General features: G+C 41.8%; 1 protein-coding gene across 1 annotated transcript in view; it reads right to left on the bottom strand.

Moving 5' to 3' along the window:
* DIS3L2 (DIS3 like 3'-5' exoribonuclease 2) overlaps positions 1–24,883 on the bottom strand; it is a 332,757-nt gene that overhangs the window by 133,438 nt on the left and 174,436 nt on the right. Inside the window, exon 10 of the mRNA XM_040972300.1 lies at positions 9,432–9,605. Within this exon, the coding sequence (XP_040828234.1) occupies positions 9,432–9,605 (174 nt within the window). The remainder of the gene's footprint in view (positions 1–9,431; positions 9,606–24,883) is intronic.

The following is a 24,883-nucleotide window of genomic DNA, read 5'->3' as shown; positions in this document are numbered from 1 at the left end:
ACAGTGAAAAAATCTGGGCAGGGGAAAAAAGCAAAGTTGCAAGACATAATCCTTAATTTTAAAGCTTACTACAAAATTAAGGTAATTTTGACAGTGTGGTATTAGCAAATAAACAAATACATATCTCAATGGAACAGAACTGACAGTTCAGAAATGAAACTGTTAATATACATTTATGGACTTCTGATAAGAATGCCAAGGTAATTCAGTAGAGAAAAAACCATTTTTTCAACAACAGTCTTTCCCTGTGACACTAAGACAAGGCACACATGCAAAGGAATGGAGCTGGATCCGCTGCCTCACCCTGCCACTAAAAACGGACCAGAAACTTAAGTGTCGTAGCACTTTAAACTCTTACAAGCAAGTGTATGTGTAAGTATTTATTTTAGCCAATGATTTCTTAGCTGACACCAAAAACATCAGCAACCTAAGAAGAAATAGGTAAACCAGTATTCAATTTTAAAAATGTTTGTGCTTGTAAGAACACCATCAAGAAAATGTCTGACAACACACAAATGACAGAAAATATTTGTAGATCATACATTTCATAAATGACGACTAGTACCTGGGATACATAAACTACATATATACATAATAAAAAGACAATCCAATTTAAAAAATGGGCAAATGATCTGAATAGATATTTCTTCAAAGAAGACATACAAACATGAAGATATGTTAAGCATCACAAGTTGTACAGAAATGCAAATCAAAATCACGAGATAATACATCACACCTACAAGACAGCAATAATCACAAATAGAGAAAGTACTGGGACGGAAGTAAAGCAGAGTGCTACATGCTGCTGAGAGAAGTGGACAATAAGCGTTGTCACTTCATGAAACAATCTGACACTATGCAAATGGTTAAATATAGACTGGCTACAAGATTTAGCAACTCCATTCCTAGGTGTACACTCAAGAGAATGACAAACATATACTCACACCAGAATTCGTAAATGAATATTCATAGTGACATCATTCACACTAGCCAACAGGTCAGATCTACCAAAATATCCCAACAAATGAATAAATAAAATGAGATATAACCGTGCAATGAAATGCTGAAATAGAGGAATCAAGTTCAGATACACACTATATACGGATGAACCTTGAAAATATTGTGCAAGGACGAGAAGCCAGCTACAAAAAGGTCACTGATTGGGTGAACCATTGATATGACTTGTTCACAAACGGGAAATCCATAACGATTAAAGGTAGCTTAGTGACTGCTATAAGTTAGGGGAGAATAGGAATGGGAATCGACAGGCAATGGAATGTCTCTTAGGGGTGATGGGAATGTTCTGGAATCAGACAGTGGTGATAGCTGACCAATTCTGTGAATACATAAGAAGCCACTGAATTATACAATTAAAATGGGTGAACTTACATTATTTTAAAAACATTAGACTATATTGAAAACACTGAAAAGATTTTGCAATTCTTACCATTATACCTGTCGCTATACTGCATTTTAGTCCAAACTCTAGGCCACTGATACATTTAAAAATCACCTTTTTCACAGTATTACTATATAATTCCTAAACACATTTTATCTAGAAACTAGTCCACTTGTACACTAGTACATAGAAACTAGTCCACTTGCTCATTCATTCATAATTCACAAAAACAAAAATAATTCTAGGGAATAAATTACAGTATCACGTTCTCTGCCAGTGGCATTTTCCCCCCACCTGTTCACACAAATTCAGTAATTCTGGAATATTTGTCTTCTCTAAGAGTAGTGCTACTTATCAACATAAATTTTATGGGCTGGCAAGCTACTAAAGAATTACAATTAAGAATGTCCAGTTGTGGATCTGCTTTTGGGTCCATTAATCCTTGTTACTATCTTTGAGTTTCTTGCAATTTCATAAACAGCGACTTGGGATTTACATGAAAGGAATAATACTGCCAGTAGTTTCAGATGACAAGGACAGCTTCCCCATTTGACGCCAAACAATTTAATCTTGCTTCCTTCCAGCTAAATAAAGAGGATTCCCTTGGCAATGGAAAACTGAGACTGAGAGCACAACCCGGCTAACGGTCCTGGAGGCAGCAGATGACAGCTCCAGTGCTTGGGCCCCTGCCACCCTGTGGGACACAGGACGGAGCTCCCGGGCTCCTGGCTTTTGCCGGGTCCAACCACACTCACTGAGGAGTAAGCCAGGGAGTAGAAGGTCTCACCCCATACTCCTTCCTCTGCCCATCCACTCCAGCTCATAGATCTGCCTTTCAAACAGGAAAACAAACTCTGAAACCAGGCATTTGCCCTAGCAGTTAAGATACCAAGGCAGACACCCTCATCCTAGATGAGAGTGCCTGGACTCGACCCCCAGCTCGAGCTGGCTGCTGATACAGACCCTGGACAGCGGTAGCGGAAGACCTGGCCAATAATCAATGTAGGGATTTGGGGAGTAAACAGTTGGGAACATAGCATCTCTTTCTTTCTCCCTCTCCTCCCCACTCTCTGCTCTCTGTTTCTCTGTCGCCTTGTCTTTCCAACGGATTCACTGATTTAAACAATAAAGTACAACCCTTCAAGTTCTTGCCTGATTATCATGTAGATCTATGTAGAGCACAGCCCTATTTTGCAGATAAATGTGACAAACGAATACTATTTTCTTTCAAATCCAAGGACGAGAGGGTTCTGAATATCTCAGGAAGAATATTTCAGAGTCATGTGCTGTTAGAGCTAGATGGTTTTGAAATTTCTAGTCCAGCAACTTGCAAAGTATGGTCTAAAGAGCAGTGGCTGCATGAGATGACCCATGGGACAGAGACTCCAAGATTTGTTAAACAACTGTTCTCCAAAACTACTCCACCATGGAACTCAGAGCAACTCCCAATGTACTGACACTTTTAGGAAGCTCCAAAAACTGGTGAAAAATCCACTTTACAAATGATTAAACTGCTCATTCTTTCCCCTCCCTGCAGATGTACCAGATTTGCGCAAAGCCATCAGCGAGTGCCTGGAGAGTCAGAACTAGCTTCCAGGCTCCGGCTCCTCTGCCACACTGCCCTACCACAGGAACTTCTTTCTAAATGGCAGCTTGACCGTGATGGACTCATCAGGCATTTAATGCTAGCTGTGCTTGAAAGCTCTCCCACAGCAGAGCCGACCTCAAAGGGGTTAGTGTTATATGACTCCCCATTCAAGCTGCTAGTTCAAGGTTGTTTTTACCTGGAGTGAGAGGGAATTTCTGTCTATGTGGAACAGCTCCACCTTGAAGATATTTCAGTATTTCTTACCATACCACTCTTTCTGTGCTCAGTATTTTTAGCTCATTGTTTTCTATTTTGGCAGCTGAGAAGCTGCAGTTTGTAATTTTACCTCCAGCTTCACATTTCTTTTCAAAAGTGAATACAATGTCCTGTTTATAATAATAAAATCACTGGTTGGCAGAATGACATTAAATGGAAAAGAGAGAGAGAGAGAAAGTGATTGGAAAATTTAGAGCAAGCAATTTTAGCTGCCAAGTTTCACATTTGTAATGGTCCGGTGGAGGTCACCGGGCTCTCTTTATTGAGGGAAGAGTAACGAACTAAATGCCCACAAGCTCTCTCCTCAAAGCTGCAGAAGGTATTCCACTTTAACAAAGCTCATGCTTTCACAGAAAAGTCCTGTTACTCAACTGCCCTCAATAATATGAACTATAGGGAAAACAGAAATCACGTCAGCCTCCAATGTTTAGGCTTTCATTTTCCCCTTTAATTGAGCTTTTTAAGCTTTGGTTTCCTATTTCAATTTAGCAACAAAGGAAGGGAAATAATGTGAACAAAATGAGAAACAAGTGGAGCCACCCTCAGAAACAATTTGGGGGTTTCTCCAGTTCTGGGGCAAGCCCTGGAGGCAGCCTCAGATCCCCTTCCTTCTTGACCCCCAAGGTCTGAGGCAGTGGGGTCACTCGCTTCTCCTTTGACCTCAGATGCCCTGTTCAGGGCATCAGCAGGGCTTCCCACGGCCTGGAGCCAGGCATCGACAACAATGGCCATCTCAACCAGAAGAGCCAGATCGCCCCTACGAGTACACACCAGCCTCACTCCTTGAAAACTGCTAACCCACCATTTTTCTTTTCAAAATAAACACAATTTCTCTCAACTTCAGTTTGCAAAATATTACCCCAATTCCATTGGACTAAAAAACTGGAATTTTACTGACATAATTGGATTATGAGGTTTAAAGATTGATGGAACTTTTCTCTTCCAAATATAATTGTTCAAATACCAAACCTAAACGGGTGCGTAGAAGTTCTTACGTAGCAGAGCCAGAGGAGCGCTGCAGGTCCCAAGGCCGAGTGACCGAGGAGAAGGGATCAAAAAGCAATCAACCCAGGCGACTTCCAAGCCCTGTTCCAGAGGGCTCTGGGCCTGGCAGCGGACGCTGGGGCCTGACCGCAGCCAAGGGCTACAGCTAACAGGAAGATGACGTTAGTCACTAGAGTTCCCTCTCGCTCTGCTCATTTCCCAGATTGCAGCCCCAGTATCAATGAGCTTGGCAGCTTCTCTGCACCTTCATTTCCGCCCTTGTCACTCCCTGCTGTGATATGTGAGTGTGAATGTGTCTTCCCAAAGAAACAGCTGGGAGGTAGTTGTCTATTTCCAGCATAACTCAGCACTTGGCGTTTTTTTTTTTTTTTTCAAATATATACACTTACAAACAATTTATCAAATGTGCTTCTAAGAGAAAAGGGATGTTGAGGAATGGGATGCAGAAGGTAGGATTTTAGGAATAGATAGCCTCTTTTCAGGCCAGCACAAAATTTTCAACTGTACTAGGCTTAAATCTCAGGCCCTTTCATATTCCTAGGGAAATGAATTAAAGACGAACCAACAAACTCGGAAGCTATTGGACCCCAGGGCAGAAAATGCCACGCGTTGACAACTGCTCACACCAAAGCCCGTTTTCCCTCATTCTGACTCCATCCCTGACGGCTGCTTCCAGGAACAGCCTCGAGACTGCCAGCGCCACCAGCAGAGCCACGTCTGCTTGGGTTCATTCTCATGTCCCTAATGCCCAGGGATGACATTCAGTAAATACCTGTTCACTGAAAAATGGAGCAAACGTCCCAGGAGAAAAGGCACAGGTACCAGATACCAAGGCTCCTGCCCGCGAGGGACTTCCCCTTGTATTCTATCATATATTACATCTCTTTACTGTGAAAGGTGACTACATAAACACATGAATGATGTCTGGTACCCTCACAAGCAGGTGGCTCACACAGTAACAGACACACCAGCACACAGACATTGCACTCATGCTGGCTTCTACGTTTCCACACAACTGCAAATGATGAGACTGTCCATGTCCAGGTTCAGGAATTTGTGGAATTCTGCTTTTGTTTGAAAGATTCATTTATTTACTTGAAAGACAGATTACAAAGAAATGGGGACCGAGAGAGGGAGAAAGAGACAGAGAGAACGTCTTCCATCTGCTGGTTCACTCCCCAAATGGCCACAATTCTTGGGGTTGGGCCAGGCTGAAGGCAGGGGCCTAGAGCTCCATTCAAGTCTCCTGTGTAGTCGCTAGGGACTCAAGCACCCGGGCCACCTTCTGCTGCCTTCCGGTGCATTAGCAGGGAGCTGGATCAGAAAGGGAGCAACAGGAATTTGACTCATGTGACACCCATATGGCATCTGGAGGTGGTGACTTAACCTACTGTTCCATAGTACCAGTCCCAAATTTTCTTCCATTATCTAGTTTTAGCTGAACTAATCTTTACAAAATAAGGCAACTGCTAAAGAACATAATTGCAAAGATTCACAAGTTGAAGATAATAATAAAATAATATGAATCAGTAGTACTACCACCAGCAGAAAAATTATAAACTGACATCTTTTTTTGCTATTAATTGAAATCCATCTCTAACCACCTAATGCTTAATAATAATGGCTGTCAATCATATGCCACCTAGTAGATACTTTAAAAATAAATATACTCAATCTGTCCCTTAAAGTAAAGATGCCTCTTCAACAATGAGAAAAAAAGGTTATTGCACTTTGAGAACCACCAGATCCAGGTTTCCCTTGCTATGTGATGCATAGCTTAAAATTATGTAAACACATACTAAATCACTCACATCCATATCCATTTTAAAATATGCCAGGTAGGTAATGAAGGATTACAAACTCATTTTTAAAAAAATCTATAAATGCAGTATCTTTCAATTAGCTCACTAGAATTGACAACAGGAAAAAATGGAAATGTGTTAGCTGCATTCAAAAATGAACTGGAATTGCCAAATAGGACTGAGAAACAAGTGTGACTTAGGAACCTCAGTCACATCTCTGAAAGGTACATCTTGCAGGAGGCAGCACTTGCCACACAGGTTAAAGATGCCACTTGGGACACCCGTCTCCCACCCTGGAAGCCGGAGACATTTCCCATTCCAGCTGCCACAGGGAGTTTGCCACACACACAAGAGTCCTTAAGTTCCTAGCTCCTGGCTTTGGCCAGCACCAATTCCAGTTGTTGTGGGCATTTGGCAAGCAAACCAGGATGGGAAAGCTCTGTCCCTTTGCCTTAACATAACAATAATAATAATAATAATAATAATAATAATAATAATAATAATAATAATAAACCTGTATCTTTTTCGGTATAACAACCATGAAAAATCAGTCCTTTAAATTTCCATATTAAAAGTTGTTAAAGTGGTCTGGCACAGTAGCCTAATAGCTAAAGTCCTTGCCTTGCCACCTCCAGGATCCCATATGAGAGCCAGTTCATATCCCGGCTGTTCTACTTCCCTTCCAGCTCCCTGCTTGTGGCTTGGGAAAGCAACTGTCATGACCCCAAAACCTTGGGAACCTGCACCAGCATAGAAGACCCAAAAGAAGCTCCTGGCTCCTGGCTTTGGATTGGCACAGCTCCAGTCTTTGTGGTTACGTGGGGAGTGAACCAGTGGGTGGAAGATTTTTCCTCTCTGTCTCTTCTTCTCTCTGTAAATCTGACTTCCCAATAAAAATAAATCTTCAAGAAAAAATGATATGAAAGTAAAAATTCCTAAAGGATAGTCAACCACATTGGTTTCATTAAATTTAAATCATCAATAGAGGTTTCTCTATTTGTAGTGAAATTATAATATTTAATGATTTATTTCATTTGCACATTCTTTTGCTATTTTTCTAATTTTATTCATATTTATATGTACATAATAGTAAAGTAGTAAATCCACCTATAATTTTAGAAATGTAAACTTGAATGCAATAGCAAAGACAATTAAGAAAAAAAAATCCTTGTTACTGCACTATAGCACAATGCAGCCTAACCTGCCTGTCTTCAGATCCTTCCATGAGGCTCACAAGTGCCCTTCGATAGAGTGCACCTTGCCACAGAGTGAGGCCTTTTCTGTCATCTAACCCAGAAGGCAATGGGAGCCACAGAATCAGCAGAGGGAGCCCTGGCAGGGATCCCTGTCCTAACACTGGGCCTTCTGAGGTAGAAGGGCTATGGCTCCTTAGCAGGCTAGGAGGCAGGCCACAAGAGATCAGGTCCTTCTATTTTCTGACATTTGTAAGGTTTTTGTATTATTTTACTTTCCAAAAAATAGGCTTGCATTCCTTGTGTTACAACTCAACAATATGCCTGATGGTCACTTCTAGGACATGCATACAAATCCACAGGGCTGTATGGTACTGCTATGTCATATTTCAGCTCTATCACCAACCCAGCCCCTTTCTGATGGACAGTAACAGTGTCTTCAATGTATCACTTTTACAACAGAGCTCCAGTGACATTCTTACACACTTCTGCGAGCAGTGCAGACTCCTGGAAGCAGAACGTTGGGATGAAAAGGAGAGCACATTTAACACTTTCAGAAGTACTGCAGAATGGCCATATTCAATGGCAGGTTCTGCCATTCTTCTAAAGTCTTTTCATAGCTTTTCATAGATTCAGGAAAGATCTCAACAATAAACCCTTCGATATGTATATAAGAAAACAGAGGCCCATGGGGGCCGATGCCATGGTGTAACAGGGTAAGCTTTCACCTGCAGCACACGTGTCCCATATAGGGGTTGGCTCATCTTCCAACTGCTCCACTTCCCATTGGGCTCCTTGCTGATGGCCGGGGAAAGCAGGGAAGAATGGCCCAAAGGCTTAAGTCTCTGCACCTGGGAGGGAGACCCAGCGAGGCCAGCCTAGCTCCAGCTGTTGTGGCCATTTGGGAGTGAATTAACAGGTGGAATCTCTCTCGGTCTCCCCTCTCTGTTGTAACTCTGCCTTTCAAATAAAAAATGAATCTGAAAAAAACAAAATATCACTGCTGCAAAAGTGAATATTAAAAAGAAGGAAGCAGGAAAGAAAGGGCTCGGGTGGTTGACGGTCATGAGCATGGCTCCTGATGTACCAGTAGGGGCTGTGTGGAGGGCTCCTTCTGAAAGCCAGCACCGCACCCAGCGTTAAGGGACCTCCCCGTCACATGTTCTACTGCAGGCATTAACAAGCGTGAAAGGAGGTTAACTGTCATCTCTCCACCTCCAGCAAGGAGACAAAGAAGGCCGGCAATCCTGACAGCTAAGAGGTGGGCAGTGAGAAGCAGTCATCTCAAACAAGGCACCAAGAGCTGAAGCCATGCCAAGTTCAGAAGCATGAAGTGAACGTGTGTGGCAGAAGAGACTCTGACACTGGACAACCTTAAAGGAAAACCTTCCATGGCCTCAGTGCTTGTAGGAAGTTTCTTGCTCTAAATATCTCCATGTGGCATCTAAAATGAACGCCAGCGCTGAAACTAAATTCTGAAGAGAAATATCAGAAGGAACTAACATCCCACAAGGAAGAAACGTCTTCAAAGAAGATGTTGTTATAAAAATACCACAAAAGTACTTTCCAATGAATTCCAGCCCTAAAAGTAAAGCTTTAAAATGAGGCTCCAAGTACAAAAGACTTGACTCCCTTGCTCTGTGCCGTAAGAGGCCCACTTCCAGGAAGGCACTCCCGAGCAGATCACCCAGTCTTTACTTGACCAGGCCTATGGAATACGCAAAGGGAGAACAAAGTGCCAGCTGTACCTTGTGAAACAGAGTGGTCCAGACCAGGGGGCAGGAAGCCTCTCCCATCCAGGGCTAAATGGTAAATGTTGTAGGCTCCCTAGGACATCTGGCCTCCGTTGACAATACTCACCTCTGCAGTTTTAACACAAAACACTCATAGGCAACATATAAACAAAATGGCATGGCTGGGCTCCACAGCAGTCTTATGGATGCTGAAATTCTTATAACTGCTATACAACTACCCCTAGACTAAAATTTTCTGAGCAACTTTAAAATACATGAATCAGTCTTAGTTTCCAAGCTGTACCTACAGGCAGTAGGAGCATTTAACCGAACTGGACCTGGCCCCTCGGTGGGAACTTGGAAACAGAGTCCCCTGGAGAGCTCACGGGGAAGGCAGAGGGCAAAAGAGCTGTTCTGGGAGATTCTGGCATTTACCTGAGATCTCGTCTCTTGTTGAACTCCTCTGGTGGTATTGTCCAGGGCAGCTGCTGAGGGAGACATTCTAGAACTTCCGAAGAGAAATCAGAGAAATCCACGCCATACTCTGTTAGGATTCCTTCTGTTTCCGGCTCGATTTCACCCGCCTGCCCAAGACTCTTAGCCAGCTGCCTGGTGGGCAGAACAGAGAGGAAAGCACCAGATTAGTGAACATGTGAAACAAAGTCCTGTGTCCTGCTGGCAGTAAAGGGTTGGGAAAGTCCGGCCAGTCTCCACTAGTCCACTAGCAGGATAGGACGGCCAGCGATGGAAGACACAACGACACTGCGCTCTCCTTGCCAGCGAAGTCATGACTACAGCATCATTTTACCTTTATCTAGGAATTAGAAAACAGGACCAGAAGGCTTCTTTTTCCAGGCCTCCCGCAGTGGCGCTCCGTGGAGAAGCTGGACCGGCAGCACGAGACCTTGCATCGACGTTCTCTCCTCAGCCTGCTGTTTAATCACTGCTGTCAGAGGATCCACAGCCTGACTCACACTCGCAGCATTAAGATCTAATGCTCATATTTTATTTCATTGTTCTACTAGTTCTTACCTTCAACATTAGAGACATTATCTCAGCCCATCAGCAATACACAGTCATTGTAGAAAGGTTAGAAAACACAGATGTATATCAAGAAGGAAACTACAATGATCTGGAATCCAGCCACCCAACAGACTACCATCTCCATGTTAGGGTACCGGCTCACTAAAACAAGGTTGCGTTTACTAGGTCTGGACAACACAGTGCACAGGCAGGTTTTGCTCCCTAGCCATGGCCCATCCCGATGCTTAGAACACTAGCCATTTGCTACAGAAGTACTCCCATTCACATGAAGCTCATGTGCCACATCCAGAGAGCCACCAGGAAACTTGCTGATGACCCAGAAAGCAAAAGATGGCAAAAACATGAGGGGAAAAAAAATGAACAGAAAGCTACCCAGAAAACAGCTGAGTACTTGAAAAATTAAACAATGAATGCATTTTAAAAAATTAGCTTGAAAAGAGAAAATATTTTGAACTGAATAAAGTGTATCAATATTTGTGAGAAGCAAGGTTGTCTGGAAGGTGAAGCAGTAGACTGACCAGGAAGACCCCAGCGGAGGAGCAGGGAGTGCCTCTGGTTTCAAATCAACTGGATCAGTGTGAGCAGGAGCTCGAGGGTCCTGGCGGAATCACCACACCCACAGTGTACAGTCAGCTTCCGCTCTGTATTGCTCCATGGTGACATGAACAGTACGTGACATCTTTGCAAAGGAGCACTTGTAAAACCTGCAGATTCTAACCAAGGGCGTTTCCTTGGGATCCACCCAACCAGAACCTCTCGTGGGGGCCCGAGATGGACCAGCCACTCACAGAAGCACCAAGAGATGAAGCAAGGATGTGAGTTCTCGCCTATTCTCTCACGCACTGACCTCATTGATGGCCAAGATGCCACAGCCTCTGTGTGGATTCGGATGCAAGAGGCTGTGGAAAGCAAGCTGACTCCACCACAAAGATGCAGCCCCAGAAAGCCAACTGCAGGGGCCCTGGGTGTTTTCTTTAACAGATTTATTTCCTTATCAGAGTCTGGTCTGGCTCCTGCAATTCCTTATGAGCAACAGGTAGCCAGACTGTGTGGCTGTCCTTGAACACTGCTTTGTGTTGAATTTAAGATCCATCTTCAGAATCCTGTACTCTGGGCTGGATTGGGCACCTCAGCATTATTTACTGAGTATGTGATAAAAATACATGTGTAATATAAGTGTATCATATACACTTTTGTCCTCAAACATGCTTGTAAGTCATTGAAACAATTCTCATTTTGAATATTTAGTGACTTGGATGGAGCCTGTTAGTATTTACGAACCAGTCAGTTTCTATTTCTTAGTGACTTAAGCTTTTCGTGTCGTGCAGAACAAGGACTGTTGGTGGGTTTTTTCCTTGCACCAGCAAAGCCCACGGTCACCGTTGGTTTTTTTTCTTCACCAGCAAAGCCATGGTCGGGTCCGCATGGGTGGCTGATGGTCATTGCAAATGCCTGGAATGCGACCCACTCTGGGGAATATACTGTCTTTTCTGCCCTACTCCTGAGAAACACTAACATGAAATACAGAAAAATAGCCAAGAAACAGGTATGACTCCCTTAGTTAAAAAAAAGGAAAAAGATGTGTGAGAAGCAGTTGATGGAATACTCTGAGGGAAATTTACAGTGTAAATCCTCATAAGGGAAGTGACAGGTCAGAGACATAAGCTTCTGCCTAAAGAAACTGAAGGAAGAACAGCAAATTATCAAGAATCAATGGTTAGAAAATGAACGGTGGGGCCCGGAGCGGTGGCGCAAGTGGTTAAAGGTCCTCGCCTTGCACGCCCGGGATCCCATATGGGCGCCGGTTCTAATCCCGGCAGCCCCGCTTCCCTTCCAGCTCCCTGCCTGTGGCCTGGGAAAGCAGTCGAGGACAGCCCAAAGCTTTGGGAACCTGCACCCGCGTGGGCGACCCGGAAGAGGCTCCTGGCTTCGGATCGGCATAGTATCGGCCCGTTGTGCTCACTTGGGGAGTGAATCATCGGACGGAAGATCTTCCTCTGTCTCTCCTCTCTGTATATCCGCCTTTCCAATGAAAAAATAATAAAAATAAATCTTTAAAAAAAAAAAAAAAGAAAATGAACGGTGAAGAGAAGCAACAAAGACCTGTTTTTTCTGAGACAGCCAAATAGGTCAAAGTTTCAGCCAGACCTTAGGGCCTGCCTTGGTGAAACTCAGCATCATACAGGGCCGAAGTCTCCTACACCTACACCAGTACCAGCTCACTGAGCTCTGATTTTCCCCCAGCATCGCAGAGACATCTGTAGACACTGGTGGGACAGAATCCTTTTGGGTCTACATCTTTACCAACAACGCACAGGCCTTGTGTGTACATTGTGGAGGACCCAGTGAGATTGTGACCTGGGTGTGATCCAGCTCAGCATTAACCTGGGCAGCCAAGAGGCCAGGATCATCACCTCTCCCCTTAACCTCCAACACCTAGGGAAGAATATGACATCAAGAACAGCAGAAGGCAAAGTGGGGTAAACCACAGCTTTGCCTGAAGCCCCAGTGCAGAGACTTACCCAAGCTAGAATCACCTATGGCTCCTTTCAGGAGCCTTGGCCCTCAAGTCCCCTAAAGTAGCAGGCAGCCCAAAGCAAAGCCCTTTCTATGCTGAACTGGTCTTGGTTGACTGCAGACTTTGGCTATGATCTAGCATTGCAGCAGAGGAGGTCACAATCACTCCATTCCTCCCCTAAGTCCTGGCAGCATAACATGGAAAGGGTTTTCACTGTTGATGGGAGTGAAGGCTAGCACAACCACTATGGCAGTCAGTATGGAGAGTGCTAAGAGAACTGAAAATAAACGTGCCGTATGGCCTAGGTATCCCAATGCTGGAAATATGCCCAAAGGAAATAAGGTCTGTACATGAGAAAGGGATCTATAATCCTATATTCACAGAAGCACAATATACAATAGCAAAGACACAGAAAAAGCCCAGATGCCTGTGAAGAGAGTAGGAAAAAAAAAAAAAAACCCTGTGCTTCATCTACTCCATGAATACTACTCAGCCATTAAGAAGAATGAACTTCTACCATTCGCAACCAAATGGTCCCAACTTGAGACCATTATGCTTAGTGAATTAAGTCAATCCCTAAAGAACAAATCTCACATGTTCTCTCCAATATATGACAACCTTCATGGAAAATGCAGGATCAATAGCCCTTTCAATACTTTTTATTTGCTGCAACTAATGTTTTTTGATATTTCTGTCTTTATTTTAATTTATTCAAAACAGTTCTTTTCTGTTATTAAATTCTTCAATGACTCATAGGTCATATAGTAGCACTGTTTTCTCCAGGAAGTTTTTTTGTTTTATTTTTCAGTTCTTCATCAGCAGATGCATTGGTCATTCAGTAGCATAGTATTTAACTTAATGGTGATCTAAATTTTGAAACTTTATTCCTGCTGTTGATTTTGTTGTATGGTTATTCATTTAAGGGAATGTATAATAACTGTGTAATAGACCATCATATCCAGATGTGAAGATGCAATGCAGTATGCATCTCTACTTTCAAACCAAAAATGGACTCCCAAAAAACTGCTACATATATCTTGACAATAGAATGCTGGACTGTCTGGTCCATATCTGCAATGTCAGGATACACTTAGATAGCAGAATGATGGACTTACGACTGCTTATGAAGGACTATACCATTGCTAAAATACAGGAGAAATCAGTGTTGGTGGGGATGGGGTTTGGGAGGAGGCAAATTGCTTAGTAGAAGAAAAGGGATAGGTGCCAAGATACTGACAGAAACATGGGACTGGCATTATGGCGAGCCACATTTTGAGCTGGTACTAACATAACCTTGGACTCAACCATACAGGCTGCCTCCAAGGTTCATATATTGGTGCTGGGACAGACAGCAAACTGCCATAACTCCACTGTCATTGTCTTCAGTTGCTATAGAAGAAGACACAGTAGACGATACTGTAGTACCCAACTGGAACTAATGCCAAAATAGCCTACCACAGCAACAGCAGAAGACATATCTCAGAAAAAAGCTTTTTATCATGAAGGTTACTCATGAAAAGTGATAGATGCAACTGAACTGCCAGATAGACAAATATCAACAAGGGGGAGGCAGGAAATATGAAATAACAAGGATACGTAATGTCCCTAAAGGGCCACAATAATGTTGATAAGGATTTCAGAAGAATCATTAAAGGATGTTGGAAGACATGAGAGAATGCAAACAGTTAAATGAAATCAGGAATGGATGATATTAATGAGAAATTTGGTAAGGAAACAGAAATATTGGAAGGGAACAAAAAGGATATCTAGGAAATGAAGAAATAAGTCACACACAAAAATTCAGCTGTAAACAACAGAACTAGATAAGTCATAAGAAAGAACATTTGAAAAATTGAAGATAGCTCTTTGGAAATATCTCAAACAAAAGAACAGAAGATTAAACAAAGAAATGAAGACAGTCAATGAGACCTTTAGGACATCTTTAAACAAAGAAATACTCAAATTGTGGGAATCTCAATGGGAGAATAGAGGAAAATCTGTCCAATGAGGCATTTAAGTACAGAAAGCCTAGGGCATTCCCAATGGACAAGACCAGAATGATCCTCACCACAATACCAGGAGGCGATTCTAAAATCTGCAAGAAAAAGTACCCAGCCACTCTGAAGGAGGCCCCCTTTAGGCTAACAACAGACTTCTCAGCAGAAACCTTACAAGTTAGGAGGGAATGGAAGGATAAACGTCAAGTTCCAGAAGAAACAAACTACCAACCAAGAATACTATACCAGCAAAGCCATCCTTCATGAATGAAGTAGAAAGACACTCCAAGAAAAGCAAAAACAGAAGGAATTCATCACCAGCAAACCAGTGTTATAAAAGATGCTTGAGGCAGGCCTACACACAGAAGCAAAAGAAAGATCTTGAAAATATTAAAAAATATAAAACCCACTAGAAAAATTTTAAAATGATATTTAAAATAAACAGGAATTTAAAATTGACAGGACTAAGTTAACACATATCAATAACAACCCTGAACACAGATGGACTAACTTACCCCACTAAAAGATACAAACTGAATGAACAGATTTAAAGAAAGACACACATGCATATGACATGCTGCCTTCACCAGTGAAGACACATTTACACTGAAAGTGAAAGGATGGAAAAGATATTTTATGTAAACAGAAAACAAAAATAAGCAGGAGTAGCTATGCTAGATGAAATTGACTTTAAAACAAAAACTAAAAAGGGACAGTCAAAATATAATAAAGAACCAATTTAACAAGATATAAAATATAAATGTATATGTATCTAATCACAGAGCATCCAAATGTATATATATACACACACACACATATATACACACACACACATATAAATAATACAAGATCCAAGGGGATAAACATGGGCTGGCATTGTGGTAAAGCCACCCTCTGCTGTGCTGCATTCCTTCTGGGTGCCAATGTAAGACCCACTTCTACTCCACTTCTGGTTTACTGACCTGTTGAGGAACCTGGGGAAAGCAGAAGATGGCCAAAGTGCTTGATACTCTGCACCCACACAAACCCACAAGTTCCAGGTTCCTTGTTTTGGCCTTGGTCCAGCCCCAAATGTTGTTACCTTTTAGAGAGTGAACCAGAGGATGGAAGATTCCATTTTCTCTCAGTCTCTCCCCTCTCTCTATATAACTCTGCTTTTCAAATAAACACATCTCAAAAAATAAAAAGAGAGATAAGCTACAGTACATTAACAGTAGAGGACTACAACACCCCATATCCATCAATGGACAGATTGCAAAACAAAGAAACATCAGAACCCAACTGTACTATTCATCACATGGACTCAATCAACATTTACAGGATATTTCATCCAACAGCTGTAGAATATAGATGCTTTGCCTCAGCACATGAAAAATTCTCCAGGATGGATCATTATTATTAAGGTTATAAAACAAGTCACAACACATTCAAAAAATCAAAATCATATTGGGTATCTTTTCTGACCACAAAGGAATAAAATTAGAAACTAACAACAGAAACTTTAACAATTTAACAATTAAACAAACAGTGGAGACTGAAACACATGCTTCTGAATAAACAATGGGTCACTGAAAAAATCAAAAGGGAAATTAAAAAATTCCTTAAAACAAATGAAAACGGAAATAAAACATACAAAATTATGACATACAGCAAAAGCAACATTAAATGGGAAGAACAGAGCAATAAACATCTACATTAAAAATATAATATTAAATAAACAATGATACAGCTTAAGAACCTAGAAAAGCAAGAACAAGCCAAACACAAAATTAGCAAAAGAACATAAAAAAATAAGAGTAGGAATGAGCGAAGTAATCTTAAAATAATATAAGGCTGGTGTTACAGTATAGCAGGTAAAGCCATCCATGTGGCTGCCAGTTCATGGTCTGGCAGCTCCACTGATGATTCCGCTCCCTAATGGCCTGAGAGAATCAAAGATGGCCCAAGTGTTTGGGCCGCTATCATTCACATGGGAGACCTGAATGGAGCACCTGAACAAATCACAACAATAATACAGAATATCAGTTAAGGTGCTGGCTTTGTAATCCAGTGGGTTAAGTCACCAGCTACAATGCCAACATTGCACACAAGTGCCAGTTTGACCAAATGCTCCAGTTCTGACCAAGCTTCCCACTAACCCATCTGGGAAAGCTGGGGAAGATGGTCCAAGGACTTGGTCTCTTGTTGCCGATGTGGGAGTCCTGGATGAAGTTTCAGGCTCCTAGTTTCAAGCTGGTCGAGCTGTAACTACTGTGGCCAATTAGGGAGTGAGCCAGCAGGTGGAAGATCTCCCCCATTCCAACTCTGTTCTTGAAATAAATAAATAAACCTTTTTTTGGTAATTAATGAAGAGTTCATTTTTATTAAAAAAATAAAACTGACGAACATTTTGCTACATTAACCAAGAAAAAGTCAGAAACTCAACAAACCAGAGATGAAAAGGAGATATAACAATGGCTGCCACAGACACAGCATCATCAGGGACTACTCTGAACAGCAATGGCAATAAACTTGAAAACCTAGAAGAAACTAATACAGTCCTGGATACATACACCAAAATTAAGTCATAAAGACACGGAAAAACTAAACAGATTAAGAATGAATAATCAGACTGAATCAGTAATAACAATTTTTAAAAATCTCTCAACACAGAAAAACCAGGTAACTTCACTGTTCGATTTTTCCAAACCTTTAACAAAGAAACAGCACCAATTCCTCTCAAACTATTTCAGAAAACCAAAAGGAAGGAACCCTTTTACACTCATTCTATAAAGCCAGCATTACTTTGATTCTAAACTTTGACAGTGACACAATGACAAAAAGACTATGCTAATATTCCTAGTGAATATAAATGCAAAGATTTTCAACAAACATTGGCAACTCAGGGCTGGCAATGTGCTACAGCAGATTAAACTACAATATCTTCCGAGTGTCAGTTCCAGTCCTGGCTGATCATTCGAATCCAGCTCCCTGCTGATACAGTGGGCTGAGCCACTGCTTGGGACATTAACATTCCATATCAGATGCCTATCCATCTTCCTGCTAATGTGCCTGGAAAAATATAGAGCAATAGCCCATGTAATTGAGCCCTTTCCCACAACATGGAAAACCTAGATAGAGTTCCAGGCTTCTTACTTCACCCTGACCCAGCCCCAGCCTTTTAGTAGCAATGTAGAGCTCAAACAGGCAGATGGGAGACTGACCGACTGACCTACCTACCTACTTACCTATCTTCTTCCTTCCTTCTTTCTTTCTTTCTTTCTTTCTTTCTTTCTTTCTTTCTTTCTTTCTTTCTTTCTTTCTTTCTTTCTTTCTTTCTTCTTTCTTCTTCCTTCCTCCTCCTTCCTTCCTTCTTTCCTTTCCTTCCTTTCCTTTCCTTTCTTTCCTTCCTTTCCTTTCCTTTCCTTCCTTTCCTTTCCTTTCCTTCCTTTCCTTCCTTTCCTTCCTTCCTTTCCTTCCTTTCCTTTCCTTCCTTCCTTTCCTTTCCTTGCCTTTCCTTTCCTTTCCTTTCCTTTCCTTTCCTTTCCTTTCCTTTCCTTTCCTGCCTTCCTGCCTTCCTTTTTTCTTCTTTCTTTCTTTTTTTCTCTCTCTCTCTTTCCCCCCCTCTCCTTCCTCTCCCTTTCTTCCCCCTCTTTCAGATAAATATATAAATCTTACAAATCTCTCAACAAGCAGCTATAGAAGGAATATATACTTCACATTATACATATTATATATATTTAGAATTTCATCTATGAACATTTAATCTGCTCTTTATGAGAACTAAAAATCTAAAAATAAAAGATATTAATGACATTTTCAATCTTATGGAAGCAAAAAGGCCTGAAGAGCCAATGCAATTTTAAATGAAAAGATTAAGTTGGAGGCATCACAGTATCTGATTTTAAAACACACTGCAGAGTGTCACTGTCACTACAAGGCACACAAACAGAAACAAAGGTCAACAGAACAGACACCTCACAACGGAACCCAGGCACCTGCAAACAACACATTTTTGACAGATGTACTAAAAATATGTACTGGAAAAGGTTAGTCTCTTCAGTAAATAGTGCTGGGAAAATTGGATATGTATATCCAATACAGAAGATTGCACTAAATTTCCCCAAAACACTTCTCACTATGCAGAAAAATCAACTCAATATGAATCAAACACCTAAATGTAAGATTCAAAACTATGAAACTACAAGAAGAAAATATTGGGGAAACACTTTAAAACATTAGTACAGGACAATGATTTTTTTTGGACAAAGACTCCAAAAGAAGCAGCAATAAAAGTGAAAATAGACAAATGGGATTACATAAAACTAAAAAGCATTGGCTCAGTGAAAGAAATCAACAGAGTAAAGACACAGCAAAAAAAGAGAGATAATATTTGCGAAAACTGTGCATCTTACAAAGGATCACCATCTGGAATAAGTAAGGAACTTAAAATCTAATTACGAAGCGGGCAGAGGGTCTGAATCGCAGAAGAAACAGACGGCCACCAGACACGTCCAGGAATGCTCCCCATCACTAGCCTCTCAAGGGAAACGCAGATCAATTCCACAACGAAGCACCATTTCACTCCACTTAGACAGGTGATTAACAAAAGGCAAAAAACAACAAATGCTGGCAGGGATGTGAAAAAGCATTGTTGAGAATATGAACTAGTAGGATCATTATGGAGCAGTATGAGGAATACTCAGAAAACTAAAATTAGATTTACCATATGACCCCTCTTCTTCTTCCTCTTCCGGCTATTTATGTAAAGGGAGTGAAATCTGTCTATCAAAGGATACCAACACTCCCCTGCTCACTGCAGCTCTATTCACAACAGCCAAGATACAGAGCTAATTGACAGAAGCATAAACACAATGTGATATATGCACACAATGAAACACCACGGGGCTACACATAGAAGGAATGAAATCCAGAAATCTGTGGCAAGGCAGATGAACCAGAGGTCAAACGTTAAAGCAAATATGTCAGACAAGGAAAGGCAAATACTGCTTGTTTTCTCTTCCATGTGGAAGTTTGTTAAAAAGTCACCCTGAACTTAAAATAGTGATTACTAGAAACTGGTAAGGGTGAGAGAAGAACGAAATAGCTGAAGGTTTGATAATGGGTATCAAAACATAATTCAGAAGGAAGTAGTACATTCTGTTGCCCCACAGCACCCTGGAGTAACTACTAGAGTTTACAACCAGGCATCATATACTGTAAAAAGAGCTGGAAGACGAGCTGGTAAGCTTTCAACCTCCCAGAAAATAACAAAAAAGGGCAATGGAAATAATGTGCTTGATTTGATCCGTTTATACTGGATACATGTATTGAAATACTGCATAACACTGAATAAAAATGAGCTTGGTCTAGCAGTTAAGACAGACAATGGTTAAAAGTATGTGTGTTCCACATCAGGGTATGTGGTTTTTGGTACTTGGTTCCAGCTTCTGACTCAGGCTGCCTGTCCGTGCAGACCCTGGGAAGCAGTGGTGATGGCTTAGGCAACTGAGTCCCACACTAGTGTGGGAGATCTGAGTTCCTCGTTCCTGCCTTCAGCTTAGTGCTGCTCTGGCTATTATGAGCATTTGGGTCATGAACAAATGGATGGGAGCTCTGTCCTTCTCTCTTTCAAATAAGTTTTTAAAAATTTCAAATGTACATTATTTCATTAAGCCAATCATTTTAATAATAAAAATGCAATATCTTGAATCTCTTGCAGCTGTCAGCTAAGATAGAAAGAAAAATTGAAAAGATAAGTCATGATCTCATTGAACTTAGGGTATCACTAAGTCTCTTCAGTGAACAGTAGGGGTATTAATAAAAAAAAGGATATGATTCAAAGACCCAGACCATAAACAAACAAACAACAAAACAAAACAAACACGTATGTGTAGGGAAAAAGGTAGAGTACTTTGAGTGCCTAGTTCCAACTGACCCTCCACTGTCACAAGTGGACCATGAGAGCATCATACTCATTGTAAAAGTGGGTCTCTGAGGACAGTGTAGCAGAAACTCCGTCCCAGTGGGACAGCACTTTAAGCAATGTACTCACAGCCCATGGCTAAGGAGAGAAGGTCTGAGGGGCAACAGCTGGAAGTATAGCCAGATGAACAGAGAGCTGAAAGAAGAAAGGTGAGAGCTGGAAAACTGGTGACAAGGCATCTGGGAAAGAGGCATGGGGATGAGAAGGGCCTAGTGAAAGTACACAGTGTAACTGTGTTCCATGTGCTGTGTGGAGACAAGATGTCTGTCCTGTTCTTGCCAGCAAATCCTCTCCAGTCCCTGTGGTGCTCACTGAACGGACACAAGGACAAAGCTCATGGCAGCAGGAAAATTGCCCTAAACATCACCTTCTTCTCAGTAATGGTGAGCTGGCTTCAGGCCTTGTGATGCCACACTGCCAAGAGCAGCAACCAGCTCTAGGAAATGAATGATACAGAACCCCAAGGGAGGACCATTCAACTACCTGAAGTGCACTGCATCCACTAGGCTCTTCTGTGATGGATGGGGCAATAATCTAACGATGAGATCGGCTTTGCATAGATATCAGGTTTTAGATTCAGGTAATTTTGCTTCAAATATTCATGTTACCTTACTCAACACTGTTTGGAACTGAGAGGATTTTACCTTCTGGAAGAAGTAAAGCCCACAGAATTCAACAACTGGAACGGTGTGGCGGTCTATTGACCACCAAGATACAGAACAAATGGGAAAGCTACATCCTGTGAGGCTGTGGTGTGTTTCCAGGATGCAAAGGGCCCATGACTCAGCATCCCTTGTCACTGCCTACAGCCAGTGCACCTAGGCTGAGAACCAAAGATCCAGGGAAGGGCTCCACTTTGTCACATTACACTTAACACACACACACACACACACAAAATCCTCCATTCCGCTTTCAACAGCTGGGCAGGTTTAGTATTCCTGGAGACACAATATGGGTCCTCTGAATCAGAAACAGAATAAACAAACCATGACTGGTAGAGGGAAAAAAAAAACAGTGTAAAACACGCTATCTTACTTCCTTGTTGGAAAAACTGATTTGTGATTCAAGTCACAAGAGAAATGACTTACAAGCAAGGATTTCAGAATGGTAAGCCATAAAGAAGTCAACTATGTTTTATGTTGAAACAAAAGAGCCTGCCACTACTTGACCATCTGTAACCTATAAAACACAATTTCATATTAACCTACTAATATTTGACATAACATAAAAATAAAATAAGATGGTGTACTTCACCACATGCTAATTATCCATAGTTTACATCTATAATGTATCAACAATGAGATCTATCACTGTTTATTACAGAACTAGACTGGCAGGAAAACACCAGGGAATCCCAGTCAGAGCTGTCATGAGGGAGACCTAGACCACAGGATCCATCCTATTCTTACCTTATGAACTTGGAGTGTTTACCCTTCAGGATGTAATATGACCAGACATTGCCTAAAGTAGAAGATGGCTTGAAAACTTGGGGGAAAAGCAAGGGATCACTCGTTACTTAAAGATGGGGTTAGGAGGAAACCATCTAAATGCTCCATTTAAAAAAACAAACAAGGGCCCGGCGGCATGGCCTAGCGGCTAAAGTCCTCGCCTTGAACACTCCGGGATCCCATATGGGCACTGGTTCTAATCCCGGCAGCTCCACTTCCCATCCAGCTCCCTGCTTGTGGCCTGGGAAAGCTGTCAAGGACAGCCCAAAGCTTTGGGACCCTGCACCGTGTGGGAGACCTGGAAGAAGTTCCTGGATCCTGGCTTCGGATCAGCATAGCATTGACCGTCGCACTCACTTGAGGAGTGAATCATCGGATGGAAGATCTTCATCTCTGTCTCTCCTCCTCTCCGTATTTCTGACTTTCCAATAAATAAATAAATCTTAAAAAATTTAAGCAAATAAACCAGCCCATAAGTAACTGGACTCTTACCAAGTCCATGGGAGTCTCCAGCTCTCGGCTTCAGCCCATCCCAGCCTTGGTCATTTGTCTCTCTCCCTCTCAGATAAATAATAAAAATCTATTTATTTACTTTAAAAAATTACTTATTTGAAAGGCAGAGGAGAGAGAGAGAGAGAGCGCTCTTCCATCAGTTGATTCACTCCCCAGATGGCTGCAGCAGTGAGGGCTGTGCCAGGCTGATGCCAGGACTCTCTTCTGAGTCTCCCACACAGGGCCCCAAGCACTTAGGCCATCTGCTGCTGCTTTCCCAGGAGCATTTGCCAGGAACTTCATTAGAAGAGGAACAGGAGTGGAATAGGCATGGGATGCTGGTATCTCAGGGGGTAGCTTAACCTGTTACAGCACCATAATGTCAACCCCCAAATTAATTTAACAAATTTTAAAAATCTCTTTAAACTCTACATGTAAAAAGGAAGAAATTAACAACAAGAAGAAATGGTAGAAATATACAATGTATTCTATTAGTATGCAGCCACAGAAATGGCAATCATGATTACAGAAATTCATAAGAACTCAAAATCTGATGAAAATATTGGCACTAAAAGACAAGGACTTGAAGCAAAGACACAAGTGCATTAGGAGTAAATAAGAGACAAAAGAAAATGAAAACAGGGCTTTTGAAACTCAGGAAATAGGTAGGGAAAAAAAACAATAAAACCATGACAGCATGGAAATAACTGAAATAACTAATGAAAAACTGGCAAGAGAATGTGAGGGAGGGAGGAGCCCCCAGGCGGCATGCTGCAGAACGACTTCGGGTGACTCCCATTGACAAGGCCACTATATTTGCAGGTAAGTGAGAGGGCTGAGACCAAGCAGTTTGGATGGGCAATACGGTCACTAATCCTCGACCCTTCCCACTCTAATCAACTATGTAAACATCATCAAAAATAAAATTAAAAAACCCAGACAATGAAATTGGAAAGTAGAATAAAAAATTGTAAGGAGCAGACAGACAGATGTGGGAGACAACCCAGGGAGATCCTACCCTGGTGTGGCTGGTGTTAAAGGAAGGCACTAGCCATGAGGAATAGAAACTATTTCCCTAAATGGAAAAACATTCAACAATTTTCTTTTAAATAGATATATCATATCACAGAACAAAATGAATACAGAGAATCATCACTGTGACATTCTCGTCAAGTGACCGATTTCCAGATAAAGATTTCCAAATGTGAGAACTCAAGGACTGCAGCTCTCATACATCGTTTTTGAAAATTATTAGAGAATAGTGGTGCAGTGTTTGGGACAACAATAAGATTCTTCTTGGGAGGCCTGCATTCCGCATGGAACTTCCAATCCCACTTCCGACTAATTAGCACCTTGGGAGGCCGCACTCCCGGGAGAGACCCAGCGGGAGCTATGGCTCCTGGTTTCTGCCTGGCTCAGCACCAGCAGTTATAGGCATTTGGGGAGTGAACCAATGGACAGAAGATCTCTCTCTCTTTTATTCTCTGTACCTTTTTGTCTCTCTTCTGTCTCTCAGTCTTTCAAGAAGTAAAAATTAAATAAATTAAGAAAAATCCTCCTAGGTGGCAAATTAGAGGCTACCAAGAGGGGAAGATATTTTCTCCTCCCTGAGAAGACAGTGCTGACAGCTGGATCCACATCTGCGGGGCTCGGGTGAAGAGGAGAGGCGACAGAGCCAGCACAGGGGGTGCCGACCCAAGGCTGCAGACCACCGGCCTGACACGGCGGAGACAAGGACGCTTTGGCTTCCCTTTCATGTGGTGCGTTGTGTTCTGGCAGAGGTGCTCACCCAGTTAGACTCTGAATCCAAAGAATCTCAATTTGTTTACTGAAATTACAGCATGGTTTATAAGGCCAAAATTATATTTTAGTTATGGTTTCCAAATGTGACCAATGACTCCAAGTTCCTATTAGTAGTAATTAACATTTATTTTACTAAGCTTCAGAGAACATTTCTCAAGTGTTTTATTTAAATAAATTTATCATAGATTTCCATTTGGAGACATACTTGACAGCAGCACAGACTGGACAGCCCGTTGGAGATAAAAATCTGAATAGTCAGCATGCTGGAAGGCCTCTGATGCCCCCAAGAGTCCCATGCCATCTACCCACTCGGCTGCCACTCTCAAATGGGAGCTGAAGACAAGCAAAACCTACCAGGGAACTGATTTAGAAGGTCTATATTTGTCTTACAGGAATGTTTGCTTTTATCTTTTAAATTTAACCTTAGTGTAAATTTCATTTAAAATGAATTGTGAAGCAACTTTCCCTTTCACGTAATGTAACTCAAATGTCAATTTAACTGACTGCCAAGCCTTTTTTCTATTCCATATCTGAAACAATGGCAATTCAGTTGTTGACATACGGTCACTGATAAGCAATACATATCAGCCTATCCTGTTCTCTAGAAGTAATCTAGACAG

Source organism: Ochotona curzoniae, unplaced genomic scaffold, assembly GCF_017591425.1.
Source record: "Ochotona curzoniae isolate NIBS_2020 unplaced genomic scaffold, NIBS_Ocur_1.0 contig_2294, whole genome shotgun sequence".
In the NCBI taxonomy this organism is placed as follows: Eukaryota; Metazoa; Chordata; class Mammalia; order Lagomorpha; family Ochotonidae; genus Ochotona; species Ochotona curzoniae.
This window is presented reverse-complemented; position numbering and strand designations above follow the sequence as displayed.